The 23,442-nt window shown below is 38.8% G+C and overlaps 1 protein-coding gene across 1 annotated transcript in view; it reads left to right on the top strand.

Annotated features, from left to right (window-relative positions):
- OSBPL3 (oxysterol binding protein like 3) overlaps positions 1 to 15,312 on the top strand; it is an 86,422-nt gene extending 71,110 nt beyond the window's left edge. The window contains exons 18-24 of the mRNA XM_059476546.1: positions 158 to 221; positions 3,245 to 3,323; positions 5,437 to 5,581; positions 6,887 to 7,031; positions 7,697 to 7,823; positions 8,366 to 8,488; positions 10,048 to 15,312. Coding sequence (XP_059332529.1) covers positions 158 to 221; positions 3,245 to 3,323; positions 5,437 to 5,581; positions 6,887 to 7,031; positions 7,697 to 7,823; positions 8,366 to 8,488; positions 10,048 to 10,144 — 780 coding nt within the window. The 3' untranslated portion in view covers positions 10,145 to 15,312. The remainder of the gene's footprint in view (positions 1 to 157; positions 222 to 3,244; positions 3,324 to 5,436; positions 5,582 to 6,886; positions 7,032 to 7,696; positions 7,824 to 8,365; positions 8,489 to 10,047) is intronic.
- The last annotated feature ends 8,130 nt before the right edge of the window (positions 15,313 to 23,442 follow it).

Raw genomic sequence — 23,442 nt, 5'->3', positions numbered from 1 at the left:
TTCAGGACACAACTGCAAAGTGAAAACTAATGTTCAAATTGTAGATGCCATATGGGAATGAAGGAGAAAACGAACAAAAGAAGCCAAACCAAAAGAACTCTTCAAGTGTTCATATGTTAATCTGTTTTCCCCCTCTCTTTTCATGTCTTGCTATTAGGTCAGTCACCACCCACCTATTTCTGCATGCCATGCTGAATCTGTGAATTTTGCTTTTTGGCAAGGTAAGTCTTCAGTCTGTCATTTACTTTTACAATGTTCATAATGTTTTAATTGTATGTCTAACACAAAGTATCCAGAAATTAGGAAAAGTTGAAATTCCTTCCTTAAATTTGTATTAGAGTGGTTTTATGAAATCTTAGCCTATCCTTACTTGCATGTTTCTTACTTGGATCTTCTGCTATTATAAAAATTCTCAAGAGATTTTGCTTTGTTTGGATTTTTTTCATGTAACATTAATTGATTATTACTTTCATGTACAAATATCTGTTCTTCTTTAAAATCAGGTTTGTTTGGGGTGTTGGGGAGGGATGTTGTTTTTTAATAAAAAAGAATTGTATGTCAAGCTATTTATAAAACAAACAAGCCTGAAGACAGCATGAAAACACTACAGGTTAAATCCTGAACCTTGGCAATTCTTGTAAACCTGTTCTGAAAGCAATTTTCAGAAATGAGCATAACAGCAAGGGTAAATACATTTACCTTCTCTTTCTCTGCTGGCATTATTACAGTATGTAAGATTTTGTGCTATTTGACTACTGGTTTTTTTCCAAAGATGTGTGTTGGAGCTTTGTTTGCTGTGTACTGTAGTGAAGGTGTCAGCCAGTAACAGCACCTGTGTGATTAGATAATTTTGGAGTGCACACAAAACATAACCATGCCTTTTAACTCTCTTAAAATCCTTCACCCAGGGGTTTGTCAAATCACAATGTGGCCATATTGTCATCTTTTTTTTTCCTGATTGGCTCTGCTGACTTGATTATAGTTATTATAGATGGAGCCATACTGAACAGATATTGGAACCCATTAGTCTGGGCTTTATTATTCTGTGTAATTCTTTGCTTTGTAAATAAATACAGGGACACAAGAATCCTTTTGTTCATAACCCAAAAGCTAAGATGACCAAAAATTTATTCTGTAACTTGAACACTGTTTAAATAAGATCAGATAGCACCCTGTCTTAATAAAGATAAATGAGACTGATTTGTTTAACAGATTTTGACAACTCTTATCATTCAAATATTTTAACACTTCCATTTAGAGAATGAAGTTCTTCTAATGAGAGCTGAGAATCTGATTAATGTTAGAGTCTGAGATTTGGTCTTGATGGGCACAGGACATTCAATCAGGGTGCAGCAGGATTGGGGATTTTTGCTTGTTTTGTTTTTAAATATGGCTGGCTGAGCTTATGGGAGGGCTAGACAGTGACTTTTTTCCATTGTAAAGGCAATTTTAAAATGCTTTGACCTCTTGTAATGAGGCTACATTAACTTACATGGAAAGATTAACACCAGTTTAATCATAAAGGCAGCTCGTCAGTGAGTTCAGTTCTTTCTGTGTGCAAAGACCTTTTCACTTACTGTGTCACCTTCTCAGCTCAAAAGGAGACAGCAACATTGCCAGGGTAGTGCTGTCAACCCACCAGGCACTGACCTTAGTTCATGTGTTCCATCACCAAGGAATCTCCTGATCACATCTTGTGAACTGAAGACTGGGCTCTCACAGGCACCAATAGTTTGGAAATACCTTTCCATGACTTAGGAAGCTGGCTCTGCTTTTGCAGAGGAGTGTCAACACATGAGCAGTGGAAATGAAGGAAGTTTCAGCTATTCCAGCATCTATGCATGAATTAGTGTGAGCACAGCTTTGAAATAACACTTTGCTTTTTCTCTTCTGTCCTAAAATTCTTGTGTGATCAAGTTGTACCCTGGCTCCCAAGATGTTTCCCACATCCTGATCTCTGTGGGACAGCTTTGCCATTTATGACAGCACAGAATTTGGCACAATCTGGTGATGCATTTTAACTGTTTAACTTCGTAGGGTGTACCCTTGCCCTTTCTCTTCCATCCCACTGCAGAAGAGAGACAGCCAGGACAGAATTTGCCTCAACATTACCATACTGGAAGTAGCTTTGGAGAACTTGTGCAGTGTAGGAATCACAAGAGAATCACTGTCACTGAAGATGCTGACCCAGCACCAGACTTCAAAGCCAAAAAACTCAAAAGGTCCTTTTCTCACATGATAAGAAAAGTAACTTCTTTGTGTGCAGAATTCTGCCCTATATCCCATTCTAGTCTTGGCAATGATAGGCAGCCCAGTGGGGCTCATTCCTCACTTGCACATACACACTCAGGGGATACCTGAGTAATTTCTTAGCTGCGGTTTCAGCATCCATCTCACAACCAGTGTAAGAGTTTCCCCCAGAATTACACAGGAAATGGTGTTTTGTTTTCCTTCTGTTATAACTAGCATCTTTTTGAGACTAGAGTTGAAGTTTCCCCTCTTTTTTAGGTTGGGCAGGGAATGGAGTTTCTAGAATCTAAAATAGGAAAGGTACTATTCCCTTGAGCTCTGAAGTTACTGTGAAAGTCACTGCCTGGTTATCTAGCCCAATTTAACTGTACACACATTTTGCCATGCTTCTCTCTGTTTCTTTCTCTTCCAGGTGCTTTAGCTCCATAAATTTGGCTAAACTTGCGTTGAGTTTTCTTATCTTTTTTATATTTTTGAAGAAAAGGCATGAGACTTGGACACCTCTTTCTGTGATTCAAACAAGATTTCAAAAGACCAGTTAAACTTACAGAGGGTGTTGGACTAAAACCCTCTGCCATTTTATGCCATTTGAAACCTTCTTTAGCCTCTTGACTGTGAATTTTCTTGTTATATTTTTGTATTTGAAATTCTGCTTTTGTCTTTGAAAATGTCTGCATTCATTGAATAGCAACTGAATTGCAGACAAGTATATGCTGCCTATGGTTTATTCAAATTCCTTTATTTTAAAAAAAATTTTGAGAGGACTGTTAAACATCTGTTACTTTGCTATTTAAATAACCAATATTATGATGAAAATCAAAAAAAGCAAACAGCAACAACACCAAACCCACCAGCATGTATTTGAAGGTCCCACAACATTCTTTGAACGCTTCTGTTGCACTTTGTTATTTTGAATTTCTTGAAAATAAAGTAGAGCCCAGAAAGAGAATGATTCACCTACCTGTGACTACCTTTTTTTTACTTCTTGTTCCAGATGTCAGATGGAAAAACAAATTCTGGGGGAAGTCCATGGAGATTGTTCCAGTTGGCACAACACACGTAACTCTTCCAGCGTAAGTGCTGCCACTGGGCTCTGCTGTTCCTGCACAGGCACTGGTGCTTGCACACACTGCAGCCACGCTCATTCAGAGGACAGCCAGCTCTGCTCTGCCCTTTGGAAGGACTGGGGGCTTTGAATTCATTTAAAGAGAAAAGGGGAGGAAGAAAGACCCCACCAAACCAAAACCAGAAGTGTAAATCAGAAGCACTGACTCTTTCAAAAGTTATGAAAAACAAACAATGAAAAAACCCCTTTACTTTTGTGTACCTTGAAAAAAGAAAATACCTTTTCATACTTTCTTTTTGAAAGTATGAAAAGGTATTTTCATACTTGAGTTGAATTTCAACTTTAATACATTTTAAACTCATGGGAAAAACTGTAGGGTAAAGGAAACTATGAATTATTTTGCTTGAGTATGGGTTTGGGGGAAGAGGTGGTGGTGTTCCTGTCTTTTTTAACTGTATTTGTAGGGACCCTGACACCATGGGATGTTCTGGGCTGTAGGCAAGGCAAACAACCATCATCACTGCAGAAATAATGACTGTAAGTGATAAGTAGAACCACTTACGTATGTGGTGTTCATTATCCAAGGAGGCAGCCACTGTAGTGAAGTGTCAAGTACAATTGGTTTGTTTCCTTTTGTTTTTTTAAATAAAAATCTGCAGTGTTTCAATGCTGGCTTGTCAGAGTGCCCATTATTGATGAGCAATTAAAATCCCTTAAAATTTGGCCTATATCCATCATGTTTGCAGAACCAGAGGTATAAAGATTGAGTATTGTTCCAATTAAATCTGTTTTCCAGTGAGAAAGTACAAAATTAATTAATCTGCTGTCCTGCCATCTGAAAAAAAAAAAACAACAACCAAAAACAACAAAGAATTCAAGTACCTAGCACTCATCAAATCAAGTATGTCTTTTTTTTTTTCAAGTGGATAAAGTTGTAGTCTAGTAAGATAGTATCCAAAAGGTGATGTATAAACCATGTTATGTTCATAGCACCTGCCCTAAGCTTTGAAATGAAAGGATGTGAATGAGTGCTCAGAGCCAAAATAATTAATATATTAGGGCCTATGATGGGCTGATGAACTGAGAAGCAATCTGATTCATGTGTGATCTCCATGTGTTGATTTGTATCCCTGTTTATTTGATACAGAATTGGGTACAAAAAAGGTGCCCAGGCTATGGGGAAAATTAAGCATTAGTATTAAGGTTCATTTTTAAACTAATGGATGTTTTTAGCATTTATGATAAGATGTGACATGCATAGGTAAGGGCAGAAAAACAAGTTACTGTGGGATAAATTGGCTGCATATCTGCAAGTCTGTACAAACTGTCCTTGTGTGTGCCCTTAGAAAGCAGCAAGTGAAAGCAAGTGATTAAGGGGAGGAAGGGAAAGATTCCAGTAACTTCACAAGGAAGTGTGTGAGGCACTTGCTGTGGGGCAAGTGGTGCTTTGTAAATTTATATTTTACCTTACCTGTGGTGAGTTGGCCATCCACACCCAGAAGAAATTGTAGAATGTATGTCTTCATGAGACTTTCCTTTCCTTGATGCTTTATAAGGCTGTTTTATAAGAGCATCTACTTCCTTCATAGAAGGTGAAATGTTGCATTCACTATTGGTACTTGTTTATCTCTCCCTGTCTGCTGTTTCCCAGTGTGCAACTGCATCTTGAAGTGCCTGGTGAGAACTTTGGCTCTTGCCTAAAGCACACATCTTAGGCTCAGCCTTGAGGGCTTGAGCCAAGCTTATTTTTGAGCCAAGTACATGTTCTGGTGGCCCATGTCCTTGTCACTGTGTTACAAGCTTGGATGGGCATCTCAGACTGTAGAAGATACCAGAATGATTACTTCTGGAAACTTAAAACTGGTTAGAAGGACAAGTAGATGGAGAGAAAACTGAATTCAAGACCAAAGTATCTAGCAGAAGTGAAAAGGATTTTCGGGGAGGTGGAATTGTTGCCATAGGGTTTGTTTTTGAAAAGATTTGGAACAAGATGAAGCAGTCTAGTAAAAAAAAAAGTTTATTTGGTTTCTCTAATCAAGTTGCCTCCAAATGTTTTTCCTCAAGCCTGAGCTCACTTGAACATGGCATGACAATTTTCTTGTGTGTATTTTTCCTTACAGTTTTAAAGACCATTTTGCATGGAACAAGGTGACATCCTGCATCCATAACATCTTGAGTGGGCAAAGATGGATTGAACACTATGGAGAGATCATCATAAAAAATCTAAATGATGACACGTGCCACTGCAAGCTGACTTTCATAAAGGTAACCACAGCAGTGCTGGCTCTGTCTTTTCTAACAGGCACAGCAGTGGGAGGATGCTCCCTGCTGAAGCTCAGTACTTCTGCTTACAAGCTGTAATTACCTGTGATTCCTTGAAAACTGTGACTTTGAAGGAACTGCCACTCACTAGACACAAAAGAGAAGCAACAGGTTTCTTGAGTGATTCCACTGGAAATGGAGGAATTATGGGGAAAGGAATATCATGGAATACCTACTCTGGGTTTGATGAGAGACAAAGGCACAAGGTGGCTACTGACATTGGTTACCACATGCCTCCTGCTGGCCCACTGGCACATGCTGTGCTTGCAGCCATTCAGCAGCTGTAGGACCAGTGCTTATGCAGGGTGTTTCTCCTGATGCTCTTTTCTAGCCTTTTGCAGGTACTCAGAGGAGTTTAAGTAAGAGGCTGGGGTGTTACTCAAAGCTTTTGCTACAGTACAAGTACAGTATATGACTTCCTCAGGAATTGTCCTTATAACTGAAATGAAATTCAGTTTTTGGCAATAGATTACTTTGTAGTAAATGAAAATCAATGAAAATGTCAAGAAATGCCAAAATTTCTAACCTGAGAAGTACTTTTATAAATCATCCTAAGAGACTTACCTTAACCTGCATTTTGTGTATCTCATTGATGGAGAAAGGCTCTGCTGGACATAAAACAGACCATACAAATACAAGGGATACAGTACTTCAGTGTACCTATGCAGCATGGCATGCTCCCCAGCAACTTTGGGGTTTTTAAATTTGTTTTCCTGAATACTTTGTGCTTTCTAAGAAGCATTAGGATGACTTTTTTTTCCAAATACTTACTTGAAAGTACTTTCATGTATTTTCAGAGCTACTCTGGATGCTCAAAGTTCAAATATTTAAGGCTGAGAGCCTGCAAATCTCACACCTTTGATATTGTAAAGTGTTTAAAGTGGAGATTAACGTATGAATTCCTTCTCTTTCTCTTCTGCAAATTTGGGAGAGATGTAGATAACCAAGTCAGGACTCGGGTCAACTGTCCTTGGGCAAAATTCAGGGTCAGCTGCACTTCACCTCATACTGCTCCTAAAAAAGGCAAACAAAATAAATACAATTCTCAACATCAGTATTTTAAAAAGCTAACATACTAATAGGTTTGTATTTTAATGGTACTAACAGTTGTTGTTTGCACTTGACATTGTAATGCACACCTAAATGAACAGTTCTCATTGCTCTGCAGCCTGGTGCTGCTGGCATGGCAAAATAGGCTGCACTTGAGCTCTTATGCACCTTCTTTCTCCTTGTTCCTTTTCATTCTAGGCAAAGTATTGGAGTCCAAATGCACATGAGATTGAAGGCAGTGTCATGGATAAATCTGGGAAAGTTGTGCATCGACTCTTTGGGAAGTGGCATGAAAGTTTATACTGTGGGACAACTTCATCTTCAAACTGCATATGGAGAGCAAGTTAGTGATCAGAATTGCTCATGTACACAAACTGGGATCTTCAGTATAAGCTTACTGTTTTCATATCTTTATTATGCCCCAATTTCTTGTTATTTTTCTGTAGAATATTAGATTTTTGTCAAGCATTTAAAAGTTACATCAGAAGAATATATAATTTAAATAATATGAGAACTTAATCCCATGGCTGAATTTTCTCCATTCTCCCTCATTTTCATATTTGGGCATGAAGTGAGTATTGAGGACTCTAGCAGGAAGGGGAAAAAAAGGAACAAACTCCTACTGCTTGTGCAGAGAAGTGTTGTTTATTTCATGTGTTGAACACTGCAGGATAGCCCACAAAGCTCAATTCTGTAATGACAGTGATAGCTGAATTTCTCCCAAGCTTGTGGGGTTTTGTCTACTGTGTTTTGAAAAAACATTATGATAATAGCATGGCCTTCATCACAGTTGTGCTGTGATTCAGCTGAGAGAACAGAAATCTGTCTTGTTGCAGTGCAATTATCAAGGGGGATGTTCTCTTTTGTCACATTATTAAAAACCTCTTGTTCCCCCAGAATTGACACTGTGGATCAGGCATAAACAAATGACTGGAGGGAGCTTGAAATTTTCTTTCTCAGTGTAATAGCATTTAATTGGAATTCTGAATGTACTCTTTTCTTCTGTAGATCCAATGCCTAAAGATTATGAACAGTGGTATGGATTTACACAATTTGCACTGGAGTTAAATGAACTGGACCAACAAACTAGGTCATTACTCCCATCCACTGACACACGTTTTAGGCCAGACCAAAGGTAAGAAGCTTTAACTCTGAAATATTTTCCTTAAATAGTTCTTAATCTTCTGTACACTCACTTTACCCTGAACTCAGACTATTTTCTGTGGATAACTGCAGTGTGTTTCTATTTTTACATTAATGTGCATCTGAAACAGACATTGTAATCACTTATTGAGAAATGGTCTAGTTATTATGGAAGTGTATCCTAAAATTGCCTCTTGGATGCTTCTAGATAACTGTCTTTCCAAGGATGTTAAAACCTCAGTACTTCAGGTACTGGATGTTGAGCATACAGTATTTGAGTAACCTAAAACTGAGACACTTGAAACTCCTTTCTGCAGTGAAATTTTAGCTTTTGCAAATTTCCAAGTAGAAGAATCTAATTTAACTGTGACTCTGAGCTTCTTACAAGAGTCAATTTTCCTTAAGTGCTTTTTTTCATAGTGCAGTTGTCTGCAGAGGTAGCTGTTTACCTTTCAAACACTGTGAAATACCTGCTGGAAAGATTAGATTCTTCTGGGGGCAGGAGACCAATTGTTTATATCACTGCTGCTGCAGGTTTCTGGAAGAAGGGAATATTGAAGGAGCTGAAATGCAAAAGCAGAGGATCGAGCAGCTACAGCGAGAACGACGGAAGGTGCTAGAAGAAAACAATCTAGAGCATCAGCCTAGATTTTTCAGGTACTAGATAGCATAATAATTAGCATATACTATCATTTATTGAAATGCTTATTATAGATCTGATTCTGAATTTCCATGTGAGAGGCTCCAGTGTTTTCCAGGACTCCCCCATATACTTTGGGTTTGTACTTTGGTAATGTAGAATACTCCCGACTTGGTTAAAACTCAGTTATGTATTAGTTTTTTATTAGTGCATCCCTGATTTTTTTTTTTTTTTGCCTTGATGGCAATTGGTCTACATTTGAATTTGCCTGAGTGAATGTAGCACCTTTGATTCTTTGAAGCAAACTGGAGTAGCTGGATTTAGCTCAATTACCTCTGCTGAATTCAGTGGGATTGCCTGGTGTGGAAGTGTGCAGAGTTGGAGCCTTTCACTTCCAGGGCTATTTTTGAACATGCTTCCCCTATCTTATGGGGAGAGAATTATTGTTCTGAGGGCACTTTATCTCTTCCTATTGTAAATCAGTTAAACAGGAGACTTGAGGCATCAAAACACAAAAAGGAATGCTGGTCAGGATGTGGTCTTTTGCCCCTAGTTTCTCTGTCCCCCTGCAGTGAAAGAGTTGGAGGCAAGATAAATGTTGTATGGGCCTATTAGCAGATCTAGGATCCTATTTTTTCTGGATATATCTATACTGTACTTCTGAGGAACACTGGAATGGTTTAAATAGGTGCAAAAGGGAATGGCTTACACTACTACATCTGACAAGCTGGTGAGCTAACTCATCACATGCCAATCACATCTGCTAACGGGAAGCAAGATAAAGGCAAAGTCTAATATTTGATGGTGTTCACAGGGGTCTCAGGTTGAGGGAAGAGACAAGGATTTGACTCCATGTTTCAGAAGACTTGATTTATTTATTTTATGATATATATTACATTAAAACTATACTAAAAGAATAGAAGAAAGGATTTCTTCAGAAGGCTAGCTAAGAATAGAATAAGAAGGAATGATAACAAAGGTTTGTGGCTTGGGCTCTCTGTCTGAGCCAGCTGGGCTGTGATTGGCTATTAATTATAAACAAACAACATGGGCCAATCACAGATCCACCTGTTGCATTCCACAGCAGCAGATAATCAATGTTTACATTTTGTTCCTGAGGCCTCTTAGCTTCTCAGAAGGAAAAATCCTAAAAAAAGGATTTTTCATAAAAGATGTCTGCGACACTAATACTTTGTGATTGTATATTCACAATGAGAATTGTGAATAAGAATGTGGATTTGAATCCTTACAATGAGGATTTGAAAGCTGAGATTTATCCTGTAGATTTAAACGGTGGAATAAAGAATTTAATTATTATATAGCAAAAGTATTAGAGCAGATAGGAGTTAATGCATTTGGCTCTTTAATAGTGATGTTCTCTGGTGAACATGAGATTGAGATGCCTCTCCTTGGCCCACTGCAGACACACCAAGCTGTACTGCCTTGTTTGCAGGCTGCAATGAGCTGCACTGCTCCTGGTTTGTGGGCTGGATTTGGTATCTGTGCATGGTGCTACACTGCATTACACAGCATATAGATGGAAAATATAAGCTTACATTTGTTTAATCTTTCATAGGAAATCCAGCGATGACTCCTGGGTGAGCAATGGAACCTACATGGACCTTAGGAAAGAACCTGGTTTTTCCAAACTGGACAATCCTGTCCTCTGGTGAAAGAGGAGCTAAGTGAAGACATTCTGTGCTGTATTCTTGAATCTGATTTAAAAGACATATATATAAAATATAACTATATATCTATATATACACACACGTACAGAATGTGTGTGGTGTGTGCATATGTGCAAATCTCCAGAATCATGCTTAATTTAGAATCTGATAATTCATTTGTTTCCTTTACTCAACTATTGCAGTGATTGTTTGAATGTATAAATATCCTAACTTCCTTTTATAAAATATTTAATAAATAGTACTGAATGTTAACAGATGGAAAAGAGAGGAGCTTTTACACTACTTTTTCAATGTGTAATAATATCAGTTCTGAGTTAAATTATGCCTTACTGAATTGCATTGGAGACAGTAGCATCAGCATCTCCTAGCTGTGCTGAGGAAGAGTGCAAGCCTTAGTAACTCAAATTGTAGGTAGGCTTCCACAGTGCAATGAGTAGTTCAGCTGTCTCTGGGCTGGTATAAATTGCTGAAACAGATTATCAGCTGGTGCTGGAATCTGACTGTGATCTTTTGCTGTCTGCAGGAAAGATTTAAGTAAGCTTTTGTTTCTATTAACTTTCTTCTGAGCTTTGTGGAAGAGGTAGTTCTGAGCTTACGTCGGTGGTTCTACTGCCTTATACATAAACTGTACCCGGTTAAATGTAGTGCTAGAAAGTCAGGAATCGCCAAAATTTTCCACTGGGAAAAATTTTCACTTCAAATTTATAGCCCCCAACAGGGCAAAAAGAGGAGATCATTTGTATATACTGCTTGAGCACTGATTAGATGAAGAAGCTCTCTCTTTTTCTAGTAAGTGAAATCTTATACAGAGCACGAAATCCTGTGCTTCCTTAGCTTCATTTGTTTTTATTCACTTAAAAATTACAACAGTAAGACTTTTTAAAAAGTAAGCAAACTGATTATTTTAAGCTAGAAATTTTTTCCTAGTATTTTGATATTTTCTACCTCTTCAGAAATAACGTATTTAAAATCTTATATTTAAAAAATTACCATCTGCCTTATGGAGAAGTGTATGGAGTCTTTGATCTTCCTCTGTTTGTTTGTTAAGTTCAGATAGATATTTAAACGTCTTGCACTAAATCAATTGCATCCCTTTCCTGTAATTTTATACATATGGTTCAATTTGTGAAGCTACTAAACCATAGGTCAGAAATTTAACAGGAAGCAAATGTAGCAGAAGCCTCACTTTTGAATGAAGATTATAGAGATGGGTAGTATTGTTGGGTTTTTTTCATCAAATCACAATGCCACAGTCATTAACAGACTAATTTAAAAGATAGATCAGAAGATAAAAGATAGATCAGTCACACATATCTGCAACCCAAGCCTGATCCATGGTTCTTCAAATCTGCTCCGTGTGTCTGCAACTCTCTGGCAGCAATGCAGTTTTCTATGTGATAGACCTGCATTCTGTCATCACACCCTTTTCTTTTCTTTACATGCCACTGTAAAGACACAAAACAAACCCAAATGCTGGGTTTGTTAAATTGGCTTATGGCTGGAACAACTGGATATGGTATGGATAAAGTAGACTCCTAGGAGGACAGACTAATAGCTTAGAAAAGCTTGCACTTTACTGCAATTGTGCTGCATTGTTCTAGAGAAAATCTATTAAAAATGGATCTTTGTATTATATGTATCATGAAGGAAATACTATGAAGGCTTTAAATTTTAAACAAAATCTGTGGTGTCAGATTAGATGTATATTTGTACTTTGGTTTCTATTACCTTGAGGCCTCATTGTCTCAGAGGCAGATGAATGCTTTTTCACCATTTTTCATTTTGCCCAGGATCTGCCTCACCATCATTTCCATAATTTATTACCAAAGAAGTTAGCATAATTATATCTAATTAATATGTCTTCAAAAAACTTGACTACCATGCCAGCAGCTTTAAACAAGGCAAGGTTCACACTTATATGAAGACAAAATCTGGGCTTTGATTCCAAAGGAAGTCTCAAACTTTGGGGGCTGTTTGGCTTTTCAAGAAAAATGAGGTTCTCTTCATGGCTTGTTCCCTTCCTGTCTTTTATCCTTGTATTAACTGTCAAAACCTGGCACAGAAATGAGTTGATAATTGCAATTATCCTTGCTGTTGGTAATTACAATTTATACTAAAATTAAGGTTCATTTAAAAACAAAAGAGGGTAGAGGAAATAAAAGCTTTTAAGAAAAGGAGCAAAATTTGTGGAGGCTGCATTAAGCTTGCTTATTGTCATATTTGGCAGCTACTGTGATACTGCCTGATCTGATTGCTGAGTTTGTGTGTTCTGTGTGTGCAGGGGATTCCCCCACGCAGGTATGAAACAAAACAAGTCTCATATGGGGTATTTGAGTCAGGATTTTTGAGAAATCAGACTGGCAGTGCCAAGTCTGATTTCTCTAACACTCCAAACTCTCTGAAACACAGACATGGGATGAATGACAAGAAGCATTGGGCTGAGCAGTGCCTTATATAAAAATTTCTTCATCAAAATTTCTGTAGCAAGAAAGTAAACTCCAGAGTTTTAGCACTGTCTCCGTAAAAATGCCTGAGAATAATCTAGGGTGTTTCTTAAATGCATGAAACAAAATCATTGAACAAGTAATTGCTCCTTTTGTAAATCTCTAGTACACACCTCCAAATACAATGTAACCAGTTGTGAATGATCCTCTGACCCCACATTTCCAACTGCAGTATAGTTTTCCCTGCTTACTTTTGTATGAAACAATTGGGTTTAGTTGTTAAATTTCTGTTATCTGTATATTAAGAAGTGGAAGAAATTTGTCTTGATGTTAGTTCTGTGTATTTCTGCATGTAAATATATTCAACATTCACAAAGTTAATATATTCTATAAAGTTATTCTTGGTAAAATCTGAAATTTTGGTAATTTTCTTCCCCAAAACTTCAGCTGTGTTAATGGGTACAAAATTTATATTAGCTTTCTGCAGTATAACGAAGACAACTGTTATTCTTAATAACTGACACTGAGGGACTTTTTACCCACTATTTCTACCCTGAATGGTAAAAAAAAAAAAGAATGCATCAGGCAACTTAACTGCTTCCTTTCATACACAGCTGTGATCCCCAAGGTGTGTGGCTCTATGGACCCGTGTTAAAATTTCCTGATGACCCTTGCCTGCTGTTGTAGCTGTCTTATTTCATGACTTTATAAACACTGCTTAATATGAATTTGGAGGCCAGTTTGAGAAGCACTCATGCAGCTCTGTCTTTCTGTGTGTGTCTCTTCATAAAGAAAACCCTCACTATAAACTTCCATCAAGGTGATGGAGCAGCTCAGGCCTTTGGGCGTTGAGCCCCTGTGTCATTATTCAAGTTGTAAAGCATAGAAAGAAAAAAAAATCCAGGGAAATATTATACATAGGAACAGAAACCCACAGCTCTGCTTTCAGATTTGCAGTCTTGATGCTTAGTTTCTGATTTTGTGTAAATTTGGGATTACAAAACAGCATCACTTGCCCAGGAGGCAACTGTGGGTAGTGTAAAGTGCCCTTTAGACCAAGTGGAGCTAGAATGCACCATTAATGACTGCATTCCTTTCTGGATCTCTGTTCTCTGAGATATCCTCGATGTGGTAGTTTGCCAGCACTGAACTACTTCTTTTAGACACTTTTTGAAGTACAGATCCAGCAGTCTGTACTTAGATCCTTTATGCAGAGCTTGGAAAGTTAGATGCCTGGAAGGAATGCAAAAACCAGCCCAAATTTTGATACGGAAACATCGTGGAGATCTGTTCTTACACCAACCAGTTTTCTTTGAAGGACTGGAAACAGGATTGCTGCTTTCTTTTAAAATCTGGCCTCTGAAGGACATAATAGTTGCAAACACATTCACCTGTACTGCCTGGCAGCTTAGTGTTGAGTCCAGATCATGGTACAGAAAGAACACCAACTCACGGGACCAGAAATTAGGGCCCAACCAGGGGCAGGTGGTTTCACATTGCACAATGGTCCAGTGCTGGTCTCAAAACAAACAACCCCCCCAAAAAACCCAACCTAACAAAGACTTCACACCTTTCCATGCCCCCCACTTTCCCTCAGCTGTTTACAGTCCTGCTCGGGTTTTCTTTGTGGTCCCTTATTCAGTGTCCTATTTTTCTCTTTATTAAAATAACCTGATGAATAGGAAAACAGTCCATAGCAACAAATGATAGATCATACCTAGAGGCTGTAGTTAATTTTTTTCCCCATAAATTCCTTCTGTATCTTTTCTTTGACTGTGAATAAGACTTTCTTACCAGTCAAACCTGGTAAGGGTAGTGTGCTATGGAAATACGCATCTATACCTGCTCAACAGATCCTAATTACAAATGTCCTTGCATCTGCTTTTGTGTAATCTCTTGTGTTGTCTCTCCAAATGACCAGCTTGGCAGAGCAGGAAACTTTCAGCAGATCCTGCTTTGTTCAGTATGGCTTCTTTTTTGTGTACAACTCATGCAGAGGGGGCAAGCTGAAGAGGAGTGCAAAACTTGGCCCATGGTGCATTTTAATAGCGAGAAGGATGACATCCAACTCGTCCACATATCTGAATACATCTTGCAAGGGCTAGAAGAATGAGATGGTGCTATTCAAATGAGTGACATTAAAATTACAGGGTTTTTTTGGTTGTGTTTTCATTCCTGAATTATTCCTACAATAAATAAAATTCACAGTGTTCAATAATTCATCCTTTCTATTTTCTAGCTACTGGTGGGTGCAACTTACTCCAGCAGCTGTGGGCTTATAAGAAACTGCACATTATCTGGCTTACCTTTTGAAACTTAGTACATGCTGTAACCTACCACCAAATGTATTACTGTACTGCTCAGTTCTTAGCTACTGCTCTTGCTGCAGCATTTTGAAAGCAATAAGAGAAATTTTCCCTGTAAGTAGTTGCCATATGTTCAAGAATAATTTTAAATGGTTCATTTTTTTTAAATATAAATTGTGGATTTGGTGTTTTAATGTGTAAAACAAAACTGAATTAAAGCTTATGAGAATGTTTGGGATGCTGATCCACAAGAGGTGATGATGTCCATCAGCTCCACACATTGGAGATGATTGGCATCCCTGAGAATCTGATCTTTGTGTTAACAGTATTTTCCTAGTTCCAGTATTGGAAAACCATCTCACATGTATGAGGTATTACATAAACAAAGCTGCTAAATGCTGAATTTGTTGTTTGTCTTGATAGGGCATTAGTGATTTCAGAATGAGGAAAGGTATCTTATGTATTAGAATTATTGCTGACTTTCAGATATTTGAGAAGTCTCTCTGTAGTCAGGACCATCCCTGTTTTCTGCTTCACTCCAAATATTTGTAATAACATTGGAGTACATTGATGCACAACTTGATTTATTATTTTTGTCTCTGTAAGCAATTTAGTTGGATGTTAATAAATCATATTTGCAAAAGGTCATAGAGCACCCTGACTTTTTCCCAGGGGTTGTAAGCATCTTTCTTCAAAGTTTGTTAGTGGCAGCTGAAACAAATCTCACTGCTGTAGTGATCTGTGCTTTTTACACTTTGCAAAATGGCAAGTAGGAAAGAGCTTCCATCTGCTAGAACCCTTATTTATCACTCTAACAATCTGTCTGGAAGTTGTGCAGTGTTCCAGTTGTACTGCTCTGCACAGCTCTGCTGCACAGCCAATGTGCCAGACACTGGGACAGGAAAGGGGGTAAGCTGATGGAATCCATTTACAGCTGGAAGTTTATTCTTAAAAGCAGTTTTTAGCATACAGATGTCCAGCAAAATATTATGCTTTTTTATGAGTGCAGAAACCACAAACTATATGTTTTCCATAAAACAACTTTTAAAAACAAGGAAACGTGATATTTACTGGGTAAAATAAATAACTGGAAAGAAAGGATAGAAATGTGGTAGTTTTCCCCTTAGAGATGGTGATTCAGGACAGCTCTGCCAATCAGACCTCAGTGATGTCTCACAGTCCCACCATAGTGTATAAAATGCAATATGGATGGACTAGGATGAGAGTACAGTGAGTGTAACTCCTGACCAACATGAAATTCCTGACTGCAGTTCTGCAGCACTTTGCAGCCTCAGTGTCTGCAAAGATTTGGTGGGAGGGAGCATGGAGCATTCAGAAAGAGCCGGGAAAACTGGATCTATGGGTTTGTTACCATGCCAAATATCCTCAACTGTGGTACATGGCAGAATCAGGATAGAGGCCAAAAGCAAAACAGTCTTTACAGTGGGCCAGAATCAGCTCCTGGATTTTTGAAATCCAGCCATTTTGGTTCTATTGGGTTAAGAACTTTGGAACTTTCTCATCATGTCAGGGGGAATTACTTCATTGCTGATTTATTTCATAGAGATCTGATACTGTTTAATTGGTATCTAAAATAACTAGCATTTAATTCAAGTTGCTGGGAAAGTTCTGGTTTATAGAAGCAGTAGTATTTTTAAATTGCAAGGGATGCTCATTATTGGTGCCCTACTCATGAGCACCCAGGGCAGCAGGAATTTCTCTTGCAGAGTGAATTTCTCATGACTGCCCTAAAAGTTAATACCACACCAAGTACCCACAGTGTGGTCAGTGCTCCCCAGACAAAACAGGCTGTTCTCCTCTACAGAAGTGCAACATAAACTTGGCAAGTGTAGAACTTGCATCCAATTTGTGTTTAAGAGCAGCTGTCTTTTCATTTACAGTAATCTCTATTTTAAAGTCATTTTGCTTACTGCAAAATGATTCAGACCTTCATAGGGTGAGGAAAAACACTGACAGCTGAGCAAAGCTTGCTCTACATAGTAACCAACACATCTTGGCTTTTTGTTGTTGTTTTTTTATGGTCTATAAATTCTATATTATATATAGAATATATAATTATATATTACTTATATTGCTTTCATGTTGCAAATGTTGCTGTCTGTGCTTGGTTTATTGATTTTTAATTTAGACCTCTCTGTTTTATGCATAAGAATTTGTGGAGTTACTGTTTTTAAATGGGGTTAAAAGCTGGCCAGAATCGAAATTCTGATGTATACTTAGGAATTTGTATCTTTGCTTATTCTGTACCAAGGGAAATATTTGAAATTACTTTGTGCAAACTCTCATTTGAGGTAAATCAACATTGCTCTACTGAGCTGAATGTAGCCGAGACTTGAGTTAACTGAGAATTTGTCTCTGTGGGCTCACTGATGTAAGTTTTTACAGGCTCTTGAACCAGTAATGAATTCCTGGAACACAAGATGTTGTGTATTAACATCCGCCATTTCTGACTGTAATTTCAGACTCCAGGAATTATTGTCTTCCTCTAAATATGAGGGTACTACTTATCCTTGAGGATTTTATGTGCTGATGTTTCACATGCTATTCTAGTAAAACCAGCTGTTAAAATTCAAAAGTACTTATTTTTTGCTTGCTTAACATTTTAAAACTTCTTGATAAAAATCGTTTTCCAAAATTACAAATTCCTTACTTTTCAGCTTGTGTCAAAAAAAAAAAAAAAAAAAAAGAAAAAAAAAGAAATAAAGGCTGCAGTAAGGCAACTTTGAATTACTGCAGTACAGGCCTTGAAAAATCCTCTCCTCCTTTGGTTTTTATGAGGATGTGTCTGCAATGCCTAGATTGCTGCCTAAGGCAAGGAAGATTATGTAGATTTATCAATAGATGAGAACCTGTCTAATAGCTGAAAGAGATTTACAGTTTTGTTTACTGCAAGGTTTGTTATAATTTTGGCAATTGACAGAGTGAAGATGGAGTGAAGTCAAGAGGTCATCCTACTTGTATTCATTGTTTGCTACTTGCACTTCAGTCAATGAAGCAAACCCTGTAAAGGCAACTGGAGCTATATAGGGTTTTTTTGGATGGAAAAATCAATTTTTCTTTCAAGGTTTAAAAATAGTGCACCAAATTATGAAATTCTTTGGTGGGGAAAATCTTTTACTAAGGATTTTGCCTAAGAGAGGCACTGCAAATAGGTCAGTTAGGGCAAGTTTCACTTTTCTGATTTTTCTAGTTACTAAAGAATGGTGAGCCTAGTCCTTCCTTAACACGTCTTATTTCATTCTGGAGACAGACTAAAGCTTCAGTTAAAGGTGATGCAGGGTAGAGTACTCCAGGATATTATATTCTCATCACCTGTGAATATCAGGAACTGAAAAAGAGCATAAAAAGAGCATGTGCCACATCACAGGGAAAATAAAAAAGCCCTAGTAGGAGCTCCATTGTACTTTATGTAGGTGCAAAGCTTCCTAAAGCTGATGCTCGTGTGAATGCTTTGGTGTTGATAACAACATGAATTGGTTGTTTGACATGGTGGGAGAAAGGAATGAGAGGAAAGAGTGAATGTTGAAATATGATTCTCAGTATTGAAGTGTGCAGTCATGAGGTCCTAGGAAAAAGGAGTAACTGCAGTTCATGCTTTCCCAGTACCAGCTGCTCATTGTTTCCTTTCCTGACAATGCTCCCTCTCAGGATACAGCTGGTCTTCCTTCTCTTTTGGAAACTGTATTGCTCACACTGTGGTACGTCGGCATTGGCAAGGCTGGACAACTGGACAATAACTGTGGAAGAACCAAATAAGCCCCTGCAAATAAATCTCAAGCTGACAGCAACTGGTTCTGCAGGAGAAGCACAATCCCATCTCCCCGCTGCAAAGAGCTGTCTCTGGCAATAAGAAAGCCACCCACCCCAGGGTACTTGCATCATCTGTTACAGATGCCATTCACCCAAATCACTGCACCATCCAGATAAACAAGGGCAGTACAGGCAGCAGGGACACCAGTTTTAGTCCTGTGATGAAGCAAATAAACTACATTTTTAACTGTCAGAGAAGACACCAGCACTTCATTTCATACATGAGGTTCTCTTCCAGCACAGTGAAGACCTGGTCTGCATGTGGAACTGCAATGTAACAAATAGTGTCAACAACCTGGAGTTGTGTGACTCTGTCCCGGGCCACCATCAGTATAAATCTGCAGGACAATGACTGCTCTTTAGTTCCCACTCTGTTCAGAAGGGCAGCTGCAGCCTTTTCACAGAATCAGTCAGGTTGGAAGGGACCACATTTGATCATCTGGTCCAACCTCCCTGCTCCAGCAGTGTCATCCTAGAGCACGTGGCACAAGATTGCACCCAGACAGTTCTTGAGTGTCTGCAGCAAGAGACATTCCACATCCCCTCTGGGCAGCTTGTTCCAGTGTGGGGTCACTCACACAGTAAAGAGTGACCTTTATGTCACTCATGTTCAGGTAGAATTTCCTGTGCAGCAGTTTCTGCCCATCATCTCTTGTCCTATTGCTCAGCACCCCTGAGAACAGCCTGGCTCCATCCTCTCTGCACCCTCCCTTCAGACACTGACAGACATTGGTGAGGTATCAGACGACATCAGTCATCTCTTCCAGAGGCTGAAGAGGCCCAGCTCCCACAGATTTCCTTGAAACAGAGATGCTCCAGTCCCTTAATGATCTTTGCTGGACCTGCTCCAGGAGCTCCATGTCTCTCTTCTGCTGAGAAGCCCAGATTGGGACACACTGCTTTTATATCTACCAATCTGTTTTGACCCAAAGCACCCTCTTTATGGTACCTGCTGTCCTTTAGGGCAACACTGTTGCATAATATATAAAGAGCTCCCATGGAATTACCAGCCCACACACTTTTTAGCTGCTTGCCAGCCCTTGCTCCTTGTTTCAAAAAGAAATGTGTTCCTTTTCCATCCTGTTCTCTTTTATGCAGAAAACCCGGGTATGTTCTTACCCACTGTTCTTACCACTGCCTGTAGGACATTGAAAAACAAACACTTCACATGCTGAAATTAGGGGGAGCAATAGCAAGCTGAAAAATGAAGTGACTAAGAAGAGATATGAGGCCTTCTTCTTGGTACCCAATGGGGCTGTCACCCCAGTGGGAAATGGGATAGGATTTTAACTTCTGTCCTCCTCTGAGTGTGTGTTTCTAGAGCAGAAGATTCAGACAGCTCCTGGCAGCTCCTGCTGCAGAGCCCCTGGGAAGCTGCAGGAGTCCCGACTCACTTGCAGGAGCAAAGCAGCCTCACCACTCCTCAGGACCCTCTGTAGCCACTGACTTCTTTGCTGTTTGTGGTCTTCTCCTCAATCTATCTGCCACTTTTATGGGCCATGGCTTGCTTCAAAGACTGATAAACAAAATCCTCAATTTCTATCTTTGTGGGCACTTAAAACTACTTTTTAATTTTTTTTTTCTGTTTTGTTCTGGAGAAACCCCTTTCACATTGTCCTGGAACAGGAATTTCTGCTATTGCTCCTGCAAGAGAGACTGAGCTGACAACAGGTAATCAGAAGGGGGATTATGGAGTTGCTAAACAACTAGAAAAGAAAACAAAAAAGACACAAAAAACCAAAAGGGAGAGAGAAAATTTGTTTTAAATCACAATAAAGCTATTGCTACAAATGTAGTATATAACATGCATCTGGTGTTACTCAATGAAATATTAATGTTAGCTTCTGAACATTTTGCAAGGTTGGACTATGGCCATACTCCAGTTCTGCAGCAGCACAACACGAACACCATCCAGCTGGCTGCCCCATGAGGGACTGCAATCACATACTGCCCATTCTTCAGAAAATTCTGCCCAAATCATTTGCTTCCACCGGTGGATAGTGAGGTTTCTTGAGGATGCAAAAGGAATTGCAAGAAGCATAACATATCTGGAGAGCTGATCAAAAGCAAATTTACAGCCAGTTTTTCTCTCTACAGGCAGCTTCAGCCATGGGCTCTTTCCCAGGGATCTTTTAACTCCGTTTGTTGCTTTTGTTGCTTTGCCAATTTTGTCCTAAATCTTCTATGCATTCTTTAGATATGCTTTCCTTAGTATTCCAGTAACTTTAGGGTTGTCTATAAATAGCAAAATCACTAGGAACTGCCCCAATATTAGGGTGACATTTTTACTGATCTGAAAATTTAACAGTAGAATAATTATGAGTGGAAGTGCAATTTATTAAAACAATGTATATTATGTAAGCATTCACAATCAGTTGCCTAGCTGCCCATAGTAGTAGGCACTGTCCAACGCTGAATGGTGCCCTGTGCTGCTGCACAGTTAGATTTCAGAGCAGTGCCAGAAACCCTGACAGAGTGCTTACAGTCTGAAAAGTGTACATGTGCAGAGATGAAGGACTTCATTTTTTGGAGGCATGGTGACAGGTATTCTCTGTTTGCAATGTTTTATTGAAAAACAAAATTCTAGTAATTTTTATTTAAATACATTTTGTCATTTTGACTTTGTCACTCCTGTTCCAACTGGCCAAGAATTAAACATGTAGAAAAGAGAAAAAAATTAAGAAGCTTGAGGAAGAAGCTAAATTTTATATTTTATTACTGATACATTTTCTAGGCTTTGGAAATTTAGTGTAGTCTAATACTTTTAAAATAACTGTTTATATAGGACATATATGAAAGTTGTTTGGGGCTCCTACACAATAGTTTGAAAGCCATTCTTTTTGGCTAATTTATGAGCAAGTTTTACTACTAAATAGCTTGAACAATACAGCAGCCAGATGGTATTTGATAAAACATTAATGAAACCAGATGGTTTCTAATAAATTATTATGGAAGGCTTTTGAGATGTGTAAGAAATGTTATCTATTCCTAAGTCTTCATTTATCACTGTTGTAAAAGAAATAAAGTTCTGTGTCTGGCATCTAATCTACAATTTAAAGTTAGAAGCAACAAGTTTATACAAATTCATGCAAATTTTTCTCCATAATATTATTGGAGACATCACAGAATCATTGCATGGTTGGACAGAGTGACAGAGGGGAGCCCTGTGCCACAATCTGTGCACTACAGAAAGGTGTGGCACTACTTCCCCCCATGCCAACATGAGTGCTGAAGGCAGAGCTCTGACTGAGCTACAGCAAACAAGTTGTACTGAACACATCTGTCTCCTGCATCTCACCATGGCACTCTCCAGTGGTCCTTCCAAGGGACTGGAAGGTCTAGAAGTGAACTCTGTTTTCCTCATATTGGTCTGTAAAGGTAGCAGAGTTGAACCTGGCAATACAAGATAGCCTCTCAAGAGTGGCCAAAGTGATCTCACAGCAAAATCTTCAGATGGGTAAAGATGTCACCCCCCCATCATCAAGAGCAGAATGCACAGAAGCTCACAGGAACGGGTAGGGGAGCACAGCAGAACGGTTCTCTGGCTGTTCTGAACTCACACAGCCCCTCCTGGCTCACTGCACCCTCCCACTCATCCCCCCTTCTCAGGACACGGTCCCTTGCTAAGCCTGTCACTTGCTGCTGGCACGGTGGCAGGGCTGTGACAGCCGTAACAGCAGGAGAGGGAGAAAGCTGTTGTGTGCAACAGGAAATGTTTCAGAGGACACAATGATAGAGGCAAAAAGTACAGAGCATCCCAGCGAACCAGGACATGAATTTCAATGTGGAAGAAAAATGCGGCTGGTTAGTTGATTTGAAAGAAATGCAGAAACAAACAAAAACTGTTGCTCAGATCTTCTATTCTTACAAAAGGAAGTGGAGAAAAAAAAAAGAAATTAATTCTTTTGCTGGTGATTTGGCTTATGTTGCTGGACCCTCTTAAAAGATTTGCTACCCCAAATATCCTTCTCTTGTAAATAGAAGCCCAAAATAGCTTCACATTTTCTTCCTACTTCCTCCACTAAGGTCAGATGAGCCTTCTCCAGCCAACATGAGGGTTTTATAAAGGCCTAGCATGCAGCAGCAGAGAGCTCTGGATGACCTCTGGACACCTCAATATACAGGCACAATTTTAGTGAGTGCTTTCTAGCCAGGCTGGATGCAGCCTGAAACAACACATTGATGGCTACAAGGTATTATTGGCCATTAGTACTGCTGTTCATGCTGTGAAAGCATTTTTTAAAGTTTTTAAGATAGAATTAATTCAAAAAAGCCATTTAAGAAGTTCTCCCTTGCAACTAAATTTGGACAGACATCATAATGTCAATGGTTGAAAAAAATAAAGCCAGATTATGCCATCATACAAAACCAATTAAATTAATACCAAATGCATATAGGATGCAAAAACCTTTTCTGTTTCTGGCAGGAATAACCATTCTGCAATGCTGACATCTTGTGGTGGCATGCTCAGTGACTTTTTTAAGTGTCATACCTGAGGAATTTCACACAGCCATACTCAAAAAGCATACAGCTATTTTGCTGGGATCTTTTTTCCCTTTCAGATTACTATCTTTTGTGTTATTACTCACTTATTATGTGCATTACGTATTTTTAAAGTTGTGGCTGTGAAGCCACTTGCCTCACTTCACTTATTTAAGAGGTAGCCAGAACTTGCCCCATACCAAGAGCAGTTTGTTCCAGA

The sequence above is a fragment of the Ammospiza nelsoni genome, chromosome 1 (assembly GCF_027579445.1).
Source record: "Ammospiza nelsoni isolate bAmmNel1 chromosome 1, bAmmNel1.pri, whole genome shotgun sequence".
Classification (NCBI taxonomy): Eukaryota; Metazoa; Chordata; class Aves; order Passeriformes; family Passerellidae; genus Ammospiza; species Ammospiza nelsoni.
Note: the sequence above shows the minus strand (reverse complement) of the source record. Positions and strands in the feature narration are given on the sequence as shown.